Source organism: Oreochromis aureus, linkage group 14 (assembly GCF_013358895.1).
Source record: "Oreochromis aureus strain Israel breed Guangdong linkage group 14, ZZ_aureus, whole genome shotgun sequence".
Classification (NCBI taxonomy): Eukaryota; Metazoa; Chordata; class Actinopteri; order Cichliformes; family Cichlidae; genus Oreochromis; species Oreochromis aureus.
The window spans coordinates 14748350-14769413 of NC_052955.1; the positions used below are offsets into that span (position 1 = coordinate 14748350).

Consider the following 21064-nt stretch of genomic DNA (forward strand, 5'->3'; position numbering starts at 1 on the left):
TTTTTTAACTTTTTAGCATCTCTTAAAACGTGAATTGTGTTTGATCTTTACCAAGAAATTGAATTACAGTGAGTTACAATTTAAAAAAGAGCCATCTCATGGTAGTTCATATTGTAAGGTCAAACATTGAATTATTTAATTTTTATACCATATAAAAGCATGTAAGTAGTTCCTTAAAAATGATTTTAAAATGCATTTATTAATTAATGTCAGATACAGCAATATTATATTAAAACTGTAAACCGTTTTCACATTGACACGATAAGTTAATATGGGTGGTGTTTTGTTTTCGTCAAAGGTTTTTCTATGAAACTACAGTCGTACGGTATACACATTTGCAATAATATATTAAAACTTTGCACGATCATTCTTAATTCTGAATAAAGTGAATCAAGGTTTTTCTATTAATTTAACAACAAACAAAGATAAATACATAAAGATTAAGTGATGATATAGATAAACAGAGAGATAAAGAATATTTGTCATATTTTGTTAATTTACTTTTGCTACCTGGCCATCATATATTTCTTGGTGTTTCTCTCAGGCCTCAAAAGAATGATGAAACACTTCGGAGCAAAAATACAGAAAAGTAAACCATAGCTAGAAGCCAGGATGGCAAAAACTTCCACAGCAACAGTGTATTTACCAGGAGAGCTAAGGTAAGCAGGCACAAAAGCCACCCAAACAGCACAGAAAATCAGCATACTGAAAGTGATAAGTTTGGCCTCATTGAAATTATCAGGAAGTTTCCTAGCAAAAAAGGCTAATATGAGACTGGTGCAGGCCAGCAGGCCAATGTAGCCCAAAATCAGACAAAATCCCACCACAGAAACCATGGCACACTCCAGAGTGACCTTTGACCCTTGAAAACCCAGATCTTGTCGAGGCACGGGGGGAATGAGGGACAGCCATATGGTACAGATGATAATCTATATGAAAAATAAAATGTTTTTAGACAGATGTAAAAATACAAAGACTTAAAAATTCAAAACAGAACATCTGTATGACCTGTATGCATGTAAGAAGGCAGACACTTCCTCTCTGTTGGCCTGGACCAAACCATCTAATCAAGGCTTCAGCACCAGGCCGAGCTGAGCGAAATGCTGCCAGAACCACAATGGTCTTGACTTTGAGGCAGGAAACACAAAGCACAAAGCTGATCCCAAAAGCTGCCTGCTGGAACTGACAAGACCAGACTGATGGACGACCAATGAACACGAGCGAGCACAGGAAGCAGAGCTTGATTGACACAAGAAGCAGGAAACTCAGCTCTGAATTGTTAGCCCTCACCTAAAATTAAGAAAGTGCAGCTTTATAAAAGCAGTGACACAGATAATATCAGCTACATGTGGAATAATTCTGTTGTTTTAATATTTTGTCAATTATTTAATCCTGAAGAAAAAACTGACATGAGATATCAAGTAAAACCTAACAACAAAAAAACTGCACTTGCCAACTGCACACGATGTTTTCTTTAAAATGTACATTATAATTTTGTGAACATTTCTTTCTCACCACAGGTGTGTGACGGTAATGAAGGAAAACCACAAAGACAACTGTTGTCACAGTGACACCGGTCACAGCTGCTGTAGTAAGAGTAATTCCCAAAGTCTCATTAAAGGCAAGAAAGTCAAGTTGGCGAGGGATGCAGGCAGTACGTTTAGCATTAGACCAGAGCTCTAGGGGACAACGCTCACAGTCAAGGGAACCTAACAGTAAAAAGAGTGGACAAGGAAAGAAGAAGAGAACGGAAAATCAAACAAGAACAGCAGAAGTACATGACTTTAAATCAAATCGATTTACAAGGAGGGGTTTAGATTGTAATTCCATTACCAGTTTTATTGCTTATCTCTCCTGCAGCACATGGAATACAGTCAAAGCAGCAGAGAGGTTCTCCTTTCCTGCTGACCTTTCTGGTCCCTGGGGGGCAGATCTCACTGCACACCGAAATAGGCACCTAAATAATAAGCCAACACTTATTTTTAAGCACAATATGTGTATTCCAGTTAAGAGCAAGAAATGCACAAATTACAGTTTACATTATTTTCATATAAAATACCCGACTGGATCCTGTGATCCACTGAATAGCTGATTCATTAAGATGGAGAGCAAACCCATCCACATGACCAATCAAAGCAATTTTTAGAGTCCCATCAGGTGTTTTCTGCCAGTTAACAAGGTCATACTTTGCTGGAATATCGGCTCCTTGAAAGTAAAATGTTTCATTTTGTGGTGTGGTGAAGTTCACTTCTTGCAAGTGCTGCAAAAGCTGTAAAATTATAACAATCGTGAAACTAGAGTTATTAGAGTTCAATGATAAGTGCAATACTGAAACATATGAAAATGTTGTAATTACAGCATTGTGGGTACTCATGGGTCGGACCAAAACCCTGTTCAGTGTCTAAAGAATGCAACATGGATATTTATTTAATTTTTTAAGGAAAGGATGATATTCATGATTACTTTACCTCAGTGGCCTTGATTTGTTTTGGAGAGGAGCAGGTGGAGATGTTGTTTTCAGAACTGTCTTTAATGGGGCAGAGAAGGCCGTGGAGGGCATGGGCTGCAGCATAAACAGCAAGGTAGACATTATATGTCACCCTTAGCTGGGATGCATCTGTAAAGAGATTCTGCACTTTTTTCAGAGACTCTGACCCATTGCAAAGTGATAGTGAAGCTTTATGATCAGACATAACAGGAGGATTTGAAGTTAAAATATTTGATTTATGGCTAGACTTTAGTGCGGAGACAGGAGAACTGAGCATTGAGGAGGAATATAAATGAAGATGCCTGGTCCTGTGACTACACCCAAACTCCACTTCCCAGAATTCTCTTAAGAACTCATCATCTGGATGGTGAATTGGGTGTAAATGTCTGAGATAACTTTCAAATCCAGGTATAGCTGAACTTCTAGTGGCAACACCAAGAACACCTTTTGCCACTTTGCTTGTAATTGAATTTTGGACCAGATCCCCACTAGTGCTCCAAGCCTCACTGGCCAAAAACTGTCTATCAGTCACCTAATAAGCAAAAAGAAAATTATTTTAAAGTTTATTTTGTTTTTGAATATAATCTCTAACTTTTTTTCAGCATGCATTATATGCGATAGGCATTACAGCTTCTCACATTCAGTTTCGCAAGTTGCAGGAACAATTCCCTCACATCTGTATACCAGGTGAAGATCAAAATCACCCTTGCAGTAGAGGCTTGAATTGTGAGGGCTGCTCGTCTGGCATCACTAATGATATTTTCCCTTTGGAGAGTCTCTACAAATGCCAGACAGACACCTGCTTCCTGAATCTCCTCCTGAAATACCTGACATATACAGGTGAAAGAAGCCTATTACATTATCACACTGTAAATGTCGTTATATAATGTACTTATTACTGTATATTTTAGAGATATGGCTGAGTAGTCTAAATGACTGAAATAAAAGATGCAAATACCTTTACTGCCATGTAGCCATAGTTATTGTTTGCTACAACTGCTCCAACCCAAGTCCAGTTGAAGCGTATAACAAGCTGGGCAACAGCACGTGCTTGGTAAATATCACTTGGGATTGTTCTGAAGAAATTTGGATACTGGAGCCTGTCACTCAGACAAGGACAGGTGGATAGATAGCTGATCTGAAAGACACATACACACACACACACACAAAACCTGCATCTAATAAAGTTTTTGTTTCTGTTTAAAAAAAATCTCCACTGTCATAAAAAAGCATGAATATTTCTTTAAGTAAAAGATATAAATTCAAGTAAAAGATGGCTCCACTTATCTAAAAACAAACAACAAAGCTCATATACAGTTTTTATGGTGCATTCAAAACAAAACTCACGAAAGGTATGGAGAGTGGCCCCAGCACTGTGGAGAGTATTTGGCTTGTTATGGATGAAGCACCACCAATAATCATGGGGACAGATTGACCACCTGAAAACAGAAATTATTGATTTAGTCAAACAACATCTTGTAGCAGGAATAGAAAAAGTAGAAAGCAAAATTGCTGACAGATATTTTTGTATGTTTTCTGATCAATGAATGAGTTACCCCTCCTGTCTTTAATTTCTTCTCCATTCCCACTAGAATAATCTGGAGGGTTTGTAGAGTTGCAGCTGGTGTTGTCTCCACCAACGAGTGACAGTGCTGACTGGAGAGCCCATGGTGGGCGCCCACAGCTGTCAAAAATATGATAGCCCAGCTTGATTCCTGGTAGGAGCATTGTACTATGATTGATTTCCTCCAGTGCAAACACCATAGCATATATGTACTGCAGTGGAACATATTCTAAACTGAGAGGGGGGAGATAAAATGATAAAATATAAATTAGTGAATTTTGTTTGAATAATTTCTGTAAAACTACAAGTACAAATCAACCAGCAAAACACAGTAATTACTCCTATGTTGTGTCTATATATGCTCTCATTCTACAGTAATCAAAATATTCTCTGTAACTTAGAGTTTTACCCAGTACATGGATTGTAGCGTGGCAGCTGAGTGAAGTCATGGTCTATAGCTGGAGGCTGATAGTGAAGAGGAAAAAGTCCACCAATAATTACATCTCCATCTTGAAACAGACCCTGGCTACTTGGTGTACCCCAACGAGAACATGTCAACATCTGATCACACAAAAGTCCATTCCGGATTCCCAGTTCTCTTCCCACAAGCCACACAAGTAGCAAAGATTGGGATGACCTGGACCACACAATGAAGAGCCAGGAAAACCAAGACATAGATGCAGCTGTTCTAGACATTTAAAAATGTACAGTACACTCAATTTGGTTTATTCTCATGAGTTCAATCAGTATCCATAAACAATTCCTAGAATGAAAATATCAGATTAGACTAAAGCCCCTAATATAACAAACTGTACAATTTAAAAACGTGTATTTTCATACACCAGCTATAACATCAGTTGGCTGCTGACATCCATCCTCCTCCTTGGAAGTAGATGAACTGCAGATCAGGGTACTTTATATAGAGGCAGGGCCTTTTGGTGAGCAGGTGAACATGACGACACATATACTCCCAAATCAGTCCTCTCAAGACGTGACACGACAGTATGAGTGATCATTATGCCTTGCAGATAGAAGATGTGGAGTTAGGATGTGTATGTAGGTGTGCCTCATATAGTATTTGGCCATCTTTTAAAATGATCTCTTTATTACTTCTGTAGTGATCATGTATTATTTTCATATTTGGACTGAAAAGCTTCCCCTAAAATACTACAGTTCCCAATTACTTTAATGGAGGTATCAAGAGATAAAATATATGAGTACAAATGCACATTTCATGCAAAATAATCAAACGCTTAAGGATGTTTAAGTCATTAAGAGTCACAACTTTATTCCATAAATATATAAGAATGTTAATTTAACTTTATGGCTTTGAAAAACTGTTCCAGCTAAAACCCTTACATTGTGAATGTAGAGGTTCAACCATCTTTAACAACCTCATTTAACTTAGTATGCTCCTTTATCATTTATTGCAATCCGTGATCAACGCAAAGTTATGTGGATATTTATCAGCGTTACTGATTGCCACATATTGGTTAAATGATGACAAATCAGGGACAAGACTAGTGAATTGACAAAATATTAGCCAAGGTGAGGATCAATTTAACTTTGAATTACAAAAAATGCAGATAATGGATACAAAAAGGCTGTTCATTCTGTATTTTGTTTTTTTATTTTTGTTTTTTATTTGTTCTTTACAAAATGGAGATATCCATAACACTGATAGCTAGAGGACTATTGATACACTTTTTTTGTACACACACTAACATTGTCATGGTCCTGGGTTATTTGACCCAGCGTTTTGTGTTTTCTATTATTGTTTATTCTAGTTGCGGTTTCTAGCTCGTTCGGTTCGGTTCTTCCTCAGTTTAGTGTTAGTCATCCCTGCCTGTGTGTTCCCTCTGTATAAAGTCTGTGTTTCTTTGTATGTGTGAGTTCCTGTTTTATTTTGAAGGTCAGTGTCTCAGGTTATTGTATTCTGTGGCTGTGTCCCAATTAAGAGACCGAAGTATGCGCACTACGCGTACTACGTACGGTGCGTACTATAAGTACGAGAAGTGCGGAAGTGAGAGGCTTGTGAAATGGGACGGTCTAGCCTTCGTCGCGCTGTTCAGGTTGCCTAGCAACCATGATACTCACCGCGAGAAACGTTACATACAGCATTGTTTGACAGAAATGAAGGAGAAAAAATGTTTTGTTGGTCATTCATTTTTGTCATGACCTCACTTTGATTAGTTGAGTATCTGAGGCTGAGACCACGGGACTGTAAAACATGATAGTTGGGCTTCATTTCTGTACTGAACAGTCATTTTAAGATTAGTTAGTAAATAACAATTAGCTAATGTTGTTCATGAGACATTAGCTAATTGTTATTTACTAACTAATCTTAAAATGACTGTTCAGTACAGTTCAGTTGTTCATGAGAAAGACCCTTATGAAGAGAATATCGAGGGAACAGTTTACCCTGCCCGGGATAGGGTTACCGGGGCCTCGCCCTGGAGCCAGGCCCGGGGAGGGTGCCCGAGGGCGAGCGTCTGGTGGCCGGGCCTTAGTCCATGGGGCCCGGCCGGGCACAGCCCGAAGAGGAGACATGGGCCCATCCTCCCGCAGGCCCACCACCCGCAGGAGGCGCCATAGGGGTCGGGTGCATTGTGTGCTGGGCGGCGGCCAGGAGCGGAGGCACTGGCGGACTGATCCCCGGCTGCCAAGACTGGCAATAGGGACATGGAATGTCACCTCTCTGGTGGGGAAGGAGCCTGAGTTAGTGCGTGAGGTTGAGAGATACCGACTAGATATAGTCGGGCTCACCTCACGCATGGCTTGGGCTCTGGAACCAGTCTCCTGGAGAGGGGCTGGACTCTGTCTCAGTCTGGAGTTGCCCCTGGTGAGAGGCGGCGGGCTGGGGTGGGTATTCTAATATCCCTTGGCTTGCTGCCGGTGCGTTGGGGTTTTTCCCGGTGGATGAGAGGGTTTGTTCCCTGCGCCTTAGGGTCGGGAACGGGTCCTGACTGTCATCTGCGCTTATGCGCCGAGTGGCAGTTCAGAGTACCCAGCCTTCTTAGAGTCCCTGGGGGCTGCTGGAAGGTGCCCCATCTGGAGACTCTGTTGTCCTGCTGGGAGACTTCAATGCTCACGTGGGTAACAACAGCGAGACCTGGAGGGGCGTGATTGGGAGGAACGGCCTCCTGATCTGAATCCGGCGGTGTTTTGTTATTGGACTTCTGTGCAAATCACAGTTTGGCCATAACGAACACCTTGTTCGAACATAAGAGTGTCCATAAGTGCACGTGGCACCAGGATGCTCTAGGCCGCAGGTCGATGATCGATTTTGTAATCGTATCACCAGACCTGCGACCATATGTTCTGGACACTCGGGTAAAGAGAGGGGCTGAGCTGTCAACTGATCACCACCTGGTGGTGAGTTGGATCAGGTGGCGGGGAGGACGCTGGACAGACCCGTGCACCTAAACGCGTGGTGAGGGTGTGCTGGGAACGTCTAGCAGAGGCCCCAGTCCGCGAGATCTTCAACGCACACCTCCGGCAGAGCTTCAACAGCATTCCGAGGGAGACTGGGGACATTGAGTCCGAATGGACCATGTTCAGCGTCTCCATCGCCGAAGCTGCTGCATTGAGCTGCGGCCGCAAGGTGATTGGTGCCTGCCGTGGTGGTAATCCCTGAACCAAATGGTGGACACCAGAGGTGAAGGGAGCCACCAGGCTGAAGAAGGAGTCCCATCGGGCTTGGTTAGCCTGTGGGACTCGGAGGCAGCCGACAGGTATCGACAGGCCAAGCGGAATGCGGCTCGGGCAGTAGCTGAAGCAAAAACTTCGGGTGTGGGAGGAGTTCGGAGAGGCCATGGAAAAAGACTTTCGGACTGCCTCAAGAGATTCTGGCAAACCGTCAGACGTCTCAGGAGGGGAAAGCGGTGCTCTACCTGCACTGTGTATAGTGCTGGCGGAGCGCTGCTGACGTCGACTGAGAAAATTGTCAGGCGGTGGAAGGAATACTGAGGACCTCCTTAATCCCATTGACACGCTTTTCCGAGGAGGAAGCAGAGTCTGGGGATGAGGGAATTACCCGCCAATTTCCGGGGCGAGGTCACTGAGGCAGTTAAACAACTCCTTGGTGGCAGAGCCCCTGGTGTTGATGAGGTCCGCCCCGAGTTCCTGAAGGCTCTGGACGTTGTAGGGCTGTCCTGGTTGACACGCCTCTACAATGTTGCGTGGAGATCAGGGGCAGTACCCCTGGATTGGCAGACCGGGGTGGTGGTCCCCATCTTTAAGAAGGGAGACCGGAGGGTGTGTTCCAACTACAGGGGGATCACACTCCTCAGCCTCCCTGGGAAAGTCTATGCCAGGGTGCTGGAAAGGAGAGTTCGTCCGCTAGTCGAACCTCAGATACAGGAGGAACAATGCGGTTTTCGTCCTGGTCGCGGAACACTGGACCAGCTCTTTATCCTCTCGAGGATACTCGAGGGTGCATGGGAGTTTCCCCAACCAGTCTACATGTGTTTTGTGGACTTGGAGAAGGCATTCGACCGTGTCCCTCGGGGTGTCCTGTGGGAGGTGTTGCGGGAGTATGGGGTGTCTGGCCCATTGCTACGGGCCATTCGATCCCTATACAACCGTTGCAAGAGTTTGGTTCGCATTGCCGGCAATAAGTCGGACTCGTTCCCGGTGGGTGATGGGCTCCGCCAGGGCTGCCCTTTGTCACCGGTTCTGTTCATAATTTTATGGACAGGATTTCTAGGCGCAGCCAAGTGGCGGAGGGCTTTCGCCCGGTGGCCTCAGAATCTCATCTCTGCTTTTTGCGGATGATGTGGTTCTGTTGGCTTCATCAGGTGGAGGCCTCCAGCTCGCACTGGAGCGGTTCGCAGCCGAGTGTGAAGCAGCGGGAATGAGGATCAGCACCTCCAAATCTGAGGCCATGGTTCTCAGCCGGAAAAGGGTGGAGTGCCCACTCCGGGTCGGGGATGAGTTCCTGCCCCAAGTGGAGGAGTTCAAATATCTCGGGGTCTTGTTCGCGAGTGATGGGAGAAGGGAGCCGGAGATCGACAGACGGATTGGTGCTGCGGCTGCAGTGATGCGGACGCTGCACCGGTCCGTCGTGGTGAAGAGGGAGCCGAGTGTAAAAAGCGAAGCTCTCAATTTACCGGTCGATCTACGTCCCTACCCTCACCTATGGCCACGAGCTGTGGGTAGTGACCGAAAAGAACGAGATCGCGGATACAAGCGGCAGAAATGAGCTTCCTCCGAAGGGTGGCTGGCCTCTCCCTTAGAGATAGGGTGAGAAGTTCGGCCATCCGGGAGGGGCTCAGAGTAGAGCCGCTGCTCCTCCACATCGAAAGGAGCCAGTTGAGGTGGTTCGGGCATCTGATAAGGATGCCTCCTGGGCGCCTCCTGGGTGAGGTGTTCGGGCATGTCCCACCGGGAGGAGGCCCAGGGCAGACCCAGGACACGCTGGAGAGATTATATCGCTCGGCTGGCCTGGGAACGCCTTGGTGTTCCCCGGATAAGCTGGAGGAGGTGGCTGGGGAGAGGGAGGTCTGGGCTTCTCTGCTTAGGCTGCTGCCCCCGCGACCCGGCCTCGGATAAAGCGGATGAAGATGGATGGATGGATGGATGTTCATGAGACTAAAATCATCTCACTTTGGTAATGTAAATAATATGGCCAATATTATATGTATTGTCAGATTATTATGAGATATAAATATATATATATATATATATACATATATATATATATATATATACATACATACATATTACAGGATATATTACAGCAGTGAGCTTGAACTCTGGGTCAAATATTCAAGTTGCAGTTATTTATATTTCCTATCACCTTAAATCTTCACTCAAAGACAAGTACCTTTGACAGTGTATATACAGATGTATTATACATAAGAGACAAATATTGTTCGTTTAATATGTTGGCATTACATTTGGCTCAATGCTTACATATATGTGTAAAAACAAAATGTACGAGCTGTGAAAACTGTTTCTGATAAAATGAAGAGTAGACTGATATATTAAATATTCCTTTATTGGGTGAGAAAATCAGACCATGTCATAACTGCTTTAAGTCATACAGAATAGATATCAGAGCCTTAAACAGGCTGACTTCTGCTAAATGGGTCAAACTGGGCAGAAAGTATATAAACACAAAACATCCTTATAGAAAATGATTTAACGCTATAGATCAACTTACCTCAGAATATATAAAGCATATAAACAATTACAGCAATATGATGGAACAAATACAGCAGTACTACTAATCCAAAATACTCAAAGCTTCATAGAACTGAAACAAACATTTATTTTTAGGTCCATTCTGCTGCTGATACATACTTTAGGTTTCTGAACATTAAACTTGTTGCTGCCTTTCATAGTGTTTAACTTGAAGTACTGTGTGAGTACTTTCTCACACACTGAAAACACTGGAATGATAAAATTATTTGAACATTACCTAATAAGGCTGATTCAGGACAGACAATTAGTTATTTTAAACTTTCCTAGCAGTCCTTCACAAACAGGGAACAGTTTGTCTATTCTCTCCATCTGTCAGCTGCTGCTGGCTCTTCCTCCTCCTCTTCTTCACACACTGCTGAGTTTGTCCTGGTGGATCATCAGGGGTGCAAAGCCTCACATATGATGTGCAGCAGTGGGTCCCTCAGTCTGTCCTCACTCTGGACACTTGCAGTTGTCACACATGGAAATCAAATGTGCGATAAGCTGCAGGATTCAAACACAAGTGTAACTTATAAATACATGTTCATACTTTTATTCCACAATCAGAGAGAAAGAAAGAGAGAGAGTGCAGGACAGACAGACAGACAGGTGACAGTCTCAGGTGTACACACTGCTACAAAACAGCACAAGAGAAGGAGGATTTCGTGTTTGTATTATTACGAGTGCTAAACAAGAAGAGTTCCCAGATGGTACAGTGGACACATGTGTGACTCCTGTGATTAAAGCATCTTTCTTTCAGCTTAACGAGTGAACCGTCAGCTCGTTCAAACACACGTTAAAGTCCGTTTAGCTCGACACCACCGAACAGAGGCAGCAATATAACATAGCTAACATTAACAGTGCAGTGGATCCCGCTTGTGCCGTGATATTCAGGACTGCAAACCGAGCAGCATTCACTGACTTTCAGCTTGTTGTGTTTGTGGATATATGACTGACTTTAATTATCCATAAAATCATCACATTCTCTGTAAGATTAAGGTCAACTATATATATATTTTGAAGTAGAGGCTTTAAAACCAAGTTAACGCTGAAAGTACAAACATCACTAATGTCACATAACTTTGCCGACATGTGGCCAACATTAATGTTTTAATGTTCTTCATTATTAAACATTCGCACATAAATAAGTGACATCATATTCAGTACTTACTTTTGACAGTTCACTCTTCGGCCGCTCCCTTCTGCCGTCTGCCTTATTTTGTGGCAAAATTATCCACACCCACCGCCGCGCTATGAATTGTGGGATATATGGGACCACGAAGCGTGCACCGGACCACGCTTGATATTTGGGGAAATCGACGGCGCATTTGGAGTATGCATTTGAAGTACACTTCGAATTGGGACAGCCGTCGTCGCGTGGCGGTGACGTAATCGCACTCAAAATGTGTACTTCACGCGTGCGGTCTCTTAATTGGGACACAGCCTGTTTTACTTCTCTCAGTCTCCTCAGCTCCAATTTTCCCCAGCTGTGTTTCCTCCTGTTTCTCATTCCCTGATTGTAAAGTTTCAGTCTGTTAGAGAAGTGTTTCTTTCTCGATCCGTCAAGCACCACTGTGGGACTGTCTGCTGCATAGAACCGACTGGACGGCCTGTGTCTGTCAGACCCCAACACAAAGCCCCACCCCAGCTTTCAACTCTGCACTCAGGCTACATCCACACGTACACGGGTATTTTTGAAAACCGAGATTTTCCGTTTGAGTTTTTAAAAAAATCCCGTCCACACGTGCAGTTTTGAAAAAATATCTTCGTCCACATGTAAACGCTAAAAACGTAATGTTGGGCAATCAGAACTCTAGAAGCCTGGGAGGTAGTGGTGAGCAGATCGATCCAAATATCGATTCTATCGATACCAAGTTGGCATCGGTATCGGATCAATACTAGCCTGGTGAGATCGATTCTTTAAGTTCGGCTGTTGTTTGCAATGCTGGGCTTTCGACAAAGACGAAACAGCCAGGTCACTGGACTCGCCGCTCCTGTGTCAACGCAGAGCAGGCACACTTTGCACCCCCCCACCGTGTTTAGATGTTTGATTTGATTTATGTTGCGCTGTCACGTGATGTGACTTGACGCTTTAGGGGGGTGTTAAGTTGTTTATGTAGCTGTTGCTGTTCTGTGAGTCTATGGTGCAAGTGGTGTGATATGCCCATGTAGAAAGAACGGCACTGCGATGCTGGACTTTCCCTTACTCTGGGCTCCCTCTTTATTCTGGCAACTGGTACAAAGAAAACAGCACACAGTCGTCATCAACAGTGTGGAAAACAACTGCAACATTCAGTTCACCAGCTTGGGAGTATTTTCCTTTTTTTCCAAACATAACACTTAACAAATGACTAATATATATTTATACAACACAACATCAACAAAGTCTTTCTTTAAAAGTTCTAGCTGTAACCAAACCTGTGATCATATAGTGGCAGTATTATTTATTTATTTTTCTCCTTGTGGTAACTGAGAGATGAGAGACATTATATCTCCTTTTTCCTAACCAACAACAACAATAACATATAAAAACAGCTTTTCTATAATAACACAATTATCATTGTTCATCTTTTTTTTTTTGCCTATACAACAGCATCAACTAAAACTTGTACTTAACAGTACCTACCTGGTACAAAGAAAACAGCACACAGTCGTCATCAACAGTGTGAAAAGCAACTGCAACATTCAGTTCTGTTAACAAGAATTAGAACAATTAAAATCTCATAGAGAAACATTAGAGCTGAGTGCAAGTCAAAAAGCACCCGACTACCTAACGAGTACTCACTTAGCATGCTAACTAAAAATGCTACTCGTGAATTACTACCAGTGTAGGGACTAACGCGTTATTAAGTAACGCGTTACAGTAACTACGTTATTATTGTGGTAACGAGCACGGTAACTAGTTATTATGCCAAAATCAGGAACGCGTTACTCGTTACTGGGATTTAGATAGGCTCGTTATTCGTTACTTCGTGTGGTGGCTATCGCGGAGCTTCCACAGATTCAGTAACATTAGCAAGTGGTGGAGGCCAGCAGGTGGATAAGAGAAAGTGGAGGCAAGAGGAGAGACCCGAAGCGGCCGCCCGTCCGAGTGTGAGGTGAACGGAACTTCAGGTAAGAAGTTATGACCTGCAGTCTATCTGGGTCAGATATAAACCAAGTTTAGGTGGAGTTTATTTTCGTTATGCTGACTTTTGCGTACTGCGTGCTAGCTAGCATGACGGAGTTTCTATGCAGCTGTGTGGGTGCTATGTTACTGATGTTGAACTTTATTTTGTTCATAAGATTAATTATTAGAATTGCCAACTGTGCCCTAAAAAACGGAATCGTCTCGTTGTTGGGAAGCATTCATGTAACAATGTGTTTTGCAGGTTACCTCTGTGGTGGCCATCTTGTTTTTCCAGTAAAGAGGAGGCCTGCCTCAATTGTAGCTCCTTTATAGGCCAGTCTGAATTGAGAAGGCGTGGTCTTTAGAGTATTTAAAGGGAGCAGGAAATGGATTGGGGGCCATTTTTGAGAAGTTGCTGTCTGTATGTGCATGATATTGGCAAGAGATAATAAAGCAATTACTTCAGTTAAGACAGTGTGAAGTCTAATGTTTCCCTCACCGCGCCTCCCGGTGTAACACTCGTATTCAGAGAAAACATTATGCGTTTCGTATTGAGGTGAAAAGGAACACAGTTTGCCCCGTACTTCAGCTACAATGAAAAACACACAAAGCTGGAGTTATTCTGTGTTTACGCTGTCAGCTGCCTCTTCTTCTCTCATTCTCTCCCCTCCCTCTCTTGTTTCTACTTCAATTGTGAAACTGATCAATGATCAGCTGATCGGCTTTTCTCTCTTGTTTGTTTATCGCCCACTTTGCGCCAGAAAGAGGAAACCAGCGGATGTCGCGTTAAACAAGAGCAGCACGTTTAAGCTTGATCAGCTGTTGTTAGAATTTATTTAATATTAATTTCTAGTATCAGCTGATGTTTGCTGGAGCCACAGCTGGAAAAGCTGCTCGTCATGATATCGGTTTGGATATGTGGTGAGAGGGAAACATGAAGATGAAACCAGGAGATGTCCTTACTGAATCATCGGAGCTGAACAGGTGATGGAGAAACAGGTTTACCTTTTAGGTCACATGACTGAGTTGAAGTTATGAACTGTTTCTGAGAGACAAATAACACCAGGATCCTTTTCTATGTAGCTGACAGCTGGTAACTGTGCAGGGGCGGATCTAGCAAAGTGATGCCAGGGGACCAGGTAGGGCATTAACAGGGAAAGGGGGGCACAAAGAAATACTTTTCATTCTTATTCTCATTTAAAATGTCTAGCTTTTAATAAATAATTATCTGAGTCTTACAACAAACGATTGATAGATTGATACATATATACCATCAAGACAGTGTACATCACTGTCACAACAGTGTTTGTTTTCATTCAAAGGCTTTATGATTTTTCCTATAATGGCGGGCCGGTCTGTAGTCAAAATGCCCGGGTCGATTTTTTTGTCCCAGTCCAGCCCTGGATGCAGCTCATCTGCTCATCAGAGTTACTTTTGATGGAAGTAACTAGTAATGTAACTAAGTTACTAATTTAAAGTAACTTACCCAACACTGGTTACTACCCATGCATCAAAATGCCTGTAACTTTCAGGATACATGCTAGTACTGCTTACAATCAAAATACATGTTGACAATTATCACTATAAGAATGTTTTTGTTAATACACATACAAAATTGACAACAGCATCGCTCACAAGCACCTACCACCAGCTTGGGAGTATTTTCCTTTGCTGAGGCATGCGCTGTGCAGCAATTTGGAACCTTAAAAGTTGCAGTTGCGGTATTTGTCCACCAGGTGGCTCCAACTATTCACAAAGCACATCAATTTTGAGGAAATTCATTAAGCTATTTTCTAACACTGTTACATTTACATATTATATTTTATTATATTACATATTATATTTTCACCAGCTGTTTTTGTTGTTGAGAATTTTATTGTAATTTTTGTATTATACAGGGTGGGCCAATTATATGGATACACCGTAATAACATGGGAATGGTTGGTGATATTAAAGTCCTGTTTGTGGCACATTAGTATATGTGAGGGGGCAAACTCCTCAAGATGGGTGGTGACCATGGTGGCCATTTAGAAGTCGGCCATCTTGGATACAACTTTTGATTTTTCAATAGGAAGAGGGCCATGTGACACATCAAACTTATTGGTAATGTCACAAGAAAAATTTACAAGTTTCTGACCACTTATAAAATGTGTTCAATGTGCTGCCCATTGTGTTGGATTGTCAATGCAACCCTCTTCTCCCACTCTTCACACACTGATAGCAACACCGCAGGAGAAATGCCAGCACAGGCATCCAGTATCTGTAGTTTCAGGTGCTGCACATCTTCCACTGAAGAGTCCGAAGGCCCGTTCAGCAGCCTGTCTCCGCTGGAGGGCCCGAGGAGCCTGTCCAGCCACCTGTTCCTGCTGGAGGGTCCGAGGGGCCCATTCGGCCTTCGTCTGTTGTTCCCGCGGGGGGTTCTGGAGAACCGCACCAGCCTTTGTCTGTCTCTGCTGTAGGGACCCAGGGGCTTGTCCAGCCGTCTGTTCCGGCTGGGGGTTCTGGAGAACCGCTCCAGCCATGGTCTTTCTCCACTGAAGGGTCCGAGGGGCCCGTTCAGCCTTCTGTCTCCGCTGGAGGGTCCGAGGGGCCTGTTCAGCCTTCTGTCTCCGCTGGAGGGTCTGAGGGACCTGTCCAGCCTTCGTCGCCTGCAGCGCCACCATCTGCGGCTCCCTCGTCCTGTCCGGCCTGCACGTCCTCCGTCCTGTCCGGCCTGCACCTCCTCGTCCTGTCCGGCCACTTTCCAGGCCGTTGGCTGGACATTATCGCTGTCGCGGCCGTGGAAAAGCTGATTTCCTTACTGAGGGAATTTCATTCATATCCAGTTTGAGGTTGAAAAGTGTTGTGAGAGGCTCTGCCACAAAATCAGCTGCCAGCTTCAAGAAGTAAGGATCTAGTAAATTGGGTCCTGAAGATTTTCTATGATCTAACACTTTAAGAGCTTTACAGACTTCCTGCACAGAAAAAGGAACAAAGTTAAATGGCTGACCAGTGTACACTGGAAAGTTTGTGCAGGATTTTACAGAGAGTGGATTTAGAGAGTCAAACAAAGAGCCGGGAGATATAAAGTGCTTGTTAAAGCAATTCATAATCTCCTTTCTATCATAAACAGGAACAGAATCTTTAAAAACGTAGGTGGGTAGAGCATGTGAGCTTTTACTCACTGAAAGAGACTTAATGATTTTCCAGAACTTCTGTGGATTATGTAGTTTCTCTGTGGTGACAGAAAAAATAAACATATTCTGAATATGTCTATTTTGGTGCTATGCTTCAGAAACTAATTCTGAAGGTGTGTTTTTTTTTTTTCTCTTTGTTTTAAGAAAATGAAGAAAATCATTGTGAATAAATATGTAAAGTGGAAAAAAAGATCCACAATTTTCTTTTCCCCTTTTAAAAATTTCTTTATTGCTTGTATTTATGTCGGAAATTTCTGATTGTACATTTCTTGTGCTGGTGATTAAATTGACTCCGAGCTTCCTCCAAAAAAAAAAAAAAAAGACATTCTGCTTTAGCTTTCTTAATAGAGGAAGTACATTTGTTTCTTAATTGTCTGAAAAGAAGCCAATTAGTGGGAGAGCCAAATCACAACAACAGTCACCTCAAGGCGCTTTATATTGTAACGTAGACCCTGCAATAATACGTATGGAGAAAAAAAACCCACAATCATATGACCCCCTATGAGCAAGCACTTTGGTGACAGTGGGAAAGAAAAACTCCCTTTTAACAGGAAGAAACCTCCAGCAGAGGGAGGGGCGGCCATCTTCTGGGACCGGTTGGGGCTGAAGAAGGAAGACAGGATGAAAGACATGCTGTGGAAGAGAGCCAGAGATTAATAACAAGTGTGATTCAGTAGAGAGGTCTACACATGTTGAGTGAGAAAAGTGACTGAAAAGGAAATACTCAATGCATCATGGGAACCCCCCCAGCAGTCTACACCTATTGTAGCATAACTAAGGGAGGATTTAGGGACACCTGATCCAGCCCTAATTATATGCTTTAGAAAAAAGGAAAGTTTTAAGCCTAATCTTAGAGTAGAGATAGTGTCTGTCTCCCGAATCCAAACTGGAAGCTGGTTCCACAGAAGAAGGGCCTGAAAACTGAAGGCTCTCCCTCCCATTCTACTTTTAAATACTCTAGGAAAAACAAGTAAGCCTGCAGTGCGAGAGCAAAGTGCTCTAATGGGGTGATATGGTAATAAAAGGTCATTAAGATACTCTTGCTGCAGCATTGTGGATTAACTGAAGACTTTTCAGGGAGTTTTTAGGACATCCTGATAATAATTAATTAATAATGAATTACAGTAGTCCAGCCTAGAAGTAATAAATGCATGAACTAGTTTTTCAGCATCACTCTGAGACAGGATATTTCTAATTTTAGAGATGTTGCACATATGGAAAAAAGCATTCCTACATATTTGTTTAATGTGTGCATTGAAGGACATATCCTGGTCATCAAGATGGTGCTGGAAGAATGGAAACTGGCTGAGTGGAAACTGGCCTTAGGGCAGTGATTGGACGAACCATAAAACTCTTCCTTGCCAGCAAACTTCCGAGAGGATGAATGGATGACAAGTCCTGTGGGCCCTTTTCTTTCCTTGCTTTATATTCTCCATTATCTACAGAATCGGATCATGGAACGTTAAACCAGATGCTTTATCCAGACAGTTCTCCTCCACAGATAACCAACCCGAAGATGAAACCATCCTACCTACATCTTACATCACGGGCTCTCTAACATTGGAAATTGAATTCTTAGAGGATGCATAGAGGAAGGAACCGGATCCCAGTGGTGGACACCCCAACCAGCTCTAAGTGCCTTGCATGCTCTTGAAAATTATTCATTGGAATATTCATGGAAGTAAATCTTTTCAGGACTTGAGCTCAAGTTAGTTTATCTTAGTTTCCATCCACAGAGAAACAGAGCGTGTGAAACAGGAGCTAGAATTCGCACTCTGCTGCATTGCCTCCAGAACACAAGCCACCTGGAGGGGAATAAGGTGGAATATGGCCATAACTCGATGACATTCTCAGCCACAGATCTGTCACTGTTTGAGGCATCCCTTGACTACCAACCTACTCTCTTCCCCTCTGCTTGAGGGTGAACTAATGGTGCCCTCAGCACAGTATCCACAGGTGTTGCTATCTATACAAAGCAACCCGATCTGAACTCCTGAGAACCAGACGTGTAGCCAATCTTCATCGAACTGCTGCAACAGCCTATCAACCAGGTCAAAAGGTTTGTTTTTCCACAAAGAACATTCCCGTCCACATGGAATCAAAGAAACCCAATTTCACCAAACCTTTTGAAGTTGATTCTAGCTCCCTCTGCTTCGTCTCTCTCCTTATCTGTTTGTGTGTGTGTGTGTGTGTGTGTGTGTGTGTGTGTGTGTGTACAATGTACTGGGATTTATCTGGACTTTTCATAAGTTCCTGCCTTGTGGTTTCTACACACCAAAGGATGTTCACTCACCTGAGACTGATAACTCGCTAGTACCTTGTCTTAAGCGAACTGCTTAGCATAAGTCTTCGCTGGATCATTGCCATTGTCACCATTAGTAAGCCTGGGCCCTGTACTGTATGTAATATGAACTTATCTGTGAACAAAGCTTGCGTGCTTGTCTTTGTGCTCAGATCTTTATATTATGCTAACATTGCAGTGTTGCTATCGATCACGTAGCACATCATTATATACCAGCTAACCCAACTTCAGTAACCCTAAAAAAGTCACTGCTGTTTAGTTTTCTGTATTCATTTATGTTGGAAGTGATAGCAGAGCTGTACGTTTTAATTTTTTCAGAAATCTCTCAGTCAGAACATGGTATATCATGTTTAGGTGGAAACTAGCGAGATAACTTCCTGCTAACTTCAAACTACGTTAAATTAAAAAAATTCTGTTTTCATGAATGCCCAGATGTTAAACGTAATTGTTACACCTGGTAAAGCAGCAACGCTAACCATTTTATTTAAGATTAAAGAATTCAGACAGTTTTTAACTCTCAGTGATGCTGCAGTGTTCGTTTGACTTTGGGACATGAAGCTGACGGAGTTTTGGACCCAGATTAGGCTCCTGACTACGGTAGCCATAATGCTCAGACAATCCATCAAGCGGTGCAACTTCGTAGCTTACCAAAGTCGCACTAAAACATTTTTTGACAGCTTTTTGAGTGCCGTGTACCACATAAAATCAGTTCGACGTCAGTAAGCACAACCAGAATTCATACATAAGGCACACCAGATTATACGACACACTGTCGATTTTTAAAAAAATTAAAGGATTTTGAGTGCACCTTATTCTGCAGAAAATACGGTACATAGAAGAAAATAATATATCGCAATATGGATTTTAGGCCATATTGCCCCCAGCCCTAGTGTCTGAGAGGTGGATGTTTTCCAAGGTAAAGAAAATGCTGGATAATACCTTTCACCCACTCCATGTCATGCTGGCTAGTCAAAGAAGCACATTGAGTGAGAGACTGAGATTACCAAAGAGGACCACTGAATGACACAGGAAATCATTCCTGCCCGTAGCCATCTCCCTGTACAACTGCTCCATCTAATACACCGTAAACACTGCAATAGTTACACCCTTTTTGTTCATGCTCTTTTCGACTTTGTAATATTCTTGTCAATATTCTTGATATTTATTTAAAATCACCTCTGTCAATTCTTGATATTTATAATTGAGTGATTTGTATATATTAGTGCTATTTCTTAAATTTATAAAAATCTGTAACATGTCATATTGTTTAAATTGTTTAAACTGTTACTGTTACTGTCTTGGGGAAACTGTAACCCACATAATTTCCTGAGGGAATAATAAAGTATGCTGATTCTGAATCTGATTTGGAGATAAACTCTCTGGATGAGAATCGTTTTAGAGTCTGTTTGGAGAGATCTTTAGAGAGCTTTGTGTGTCTGGGAGCCTGGCATTGTCACTACTCTTTAGTTCTGATTGTTGCACATTTTGAACTGAAAACAAACTGAACTGAAGTTTGAAAGTTGAGACCTGTATTTGACTCCTACCTTAGTTGTTTTCGTGAAATGATCAGTATGGTTTTGATCACCATCAGTTCAAGACAGACCACATATACAAGAATATAGAGTAAAAGTGATAAATGAATCCAACTTGAAAGCTTAGTTTATTAAAAGAATTTCAATTACATTTAACTTCCTTAATAGGTTAATTTTTAGAGTGGAGTGTAAAAAAGTCAATGCTTCTCTTTGAAAAGTTTGGTTGTTTTGTATTTAAACTGGAATTTAAAAGAACAGCAACAAAAAAGATTTAATATTTAGCATTTGTTAATTTCATTTGTTCATTTAATTTTTGGTCTAAACTGTGAAAAAAAAAATTCTTTTAACATGAACTGAAAATTTTATGACACAATCCCACGACCCATAACAGCTTTCTTTGTGTTCATCTCTGGTCTCAACAGGATTATGTAACATTTGGGTCCAAACAGTGTGATCAAGAGTCCAAAACTTGAAGCAAGAATGGCAAATACCTCCACTGCATCTGCAAGATTTCCTGGTGAACTGACATAAGCAGGAACAAAGGCCACCCACACAGCACAGAAGATCAGCATGCTGAATGTGATGAGCTTGGCCTCATTAAAACTATCAGGGAGATTCCTCACCAGGAATGCAATTAGAAAACTGAGGAAAGCCAGCATGCCAATATAGCCCAATAACACTGCAAAACCAACAGTGGACCCAACTGA

General features: G+C 42.5%; 1 protein-coding gene across 1 annotated transcript; it reads right to left on the bottom strand.

Annotated features, from left to right (window-relative positions):
* Positions 1-506: 506 nt before the first annotated feature.
* On the bottom strand, positions 507-15869 carry LOC116336410 (extracellular calcium-sensing receptor-like). Its single transcript, XM_031760284.2, has 13 exons — positions 15705-15869; positions 4462-4613; positions 4045-4286; positions 3836-3927; positions 3447-3626; positions 3127-3315; positions 2801-3020; positions 2469-2707; positions 2060-2269; positions 1834-1957; positions 1516-1709; positions 1009-1290; positions 507-929 (listed from the first exon to the last, which is right to left on the bottom strand). Exons 1-13 carry the CDS (start codon positions 15867-15869, stop codon positions 507-509), a joined length of 2712 nt encoding a protein of 903 aa, XP_031616144.2.
* Positions 15870-21064: the final 5195 nt, after the last annotated feature.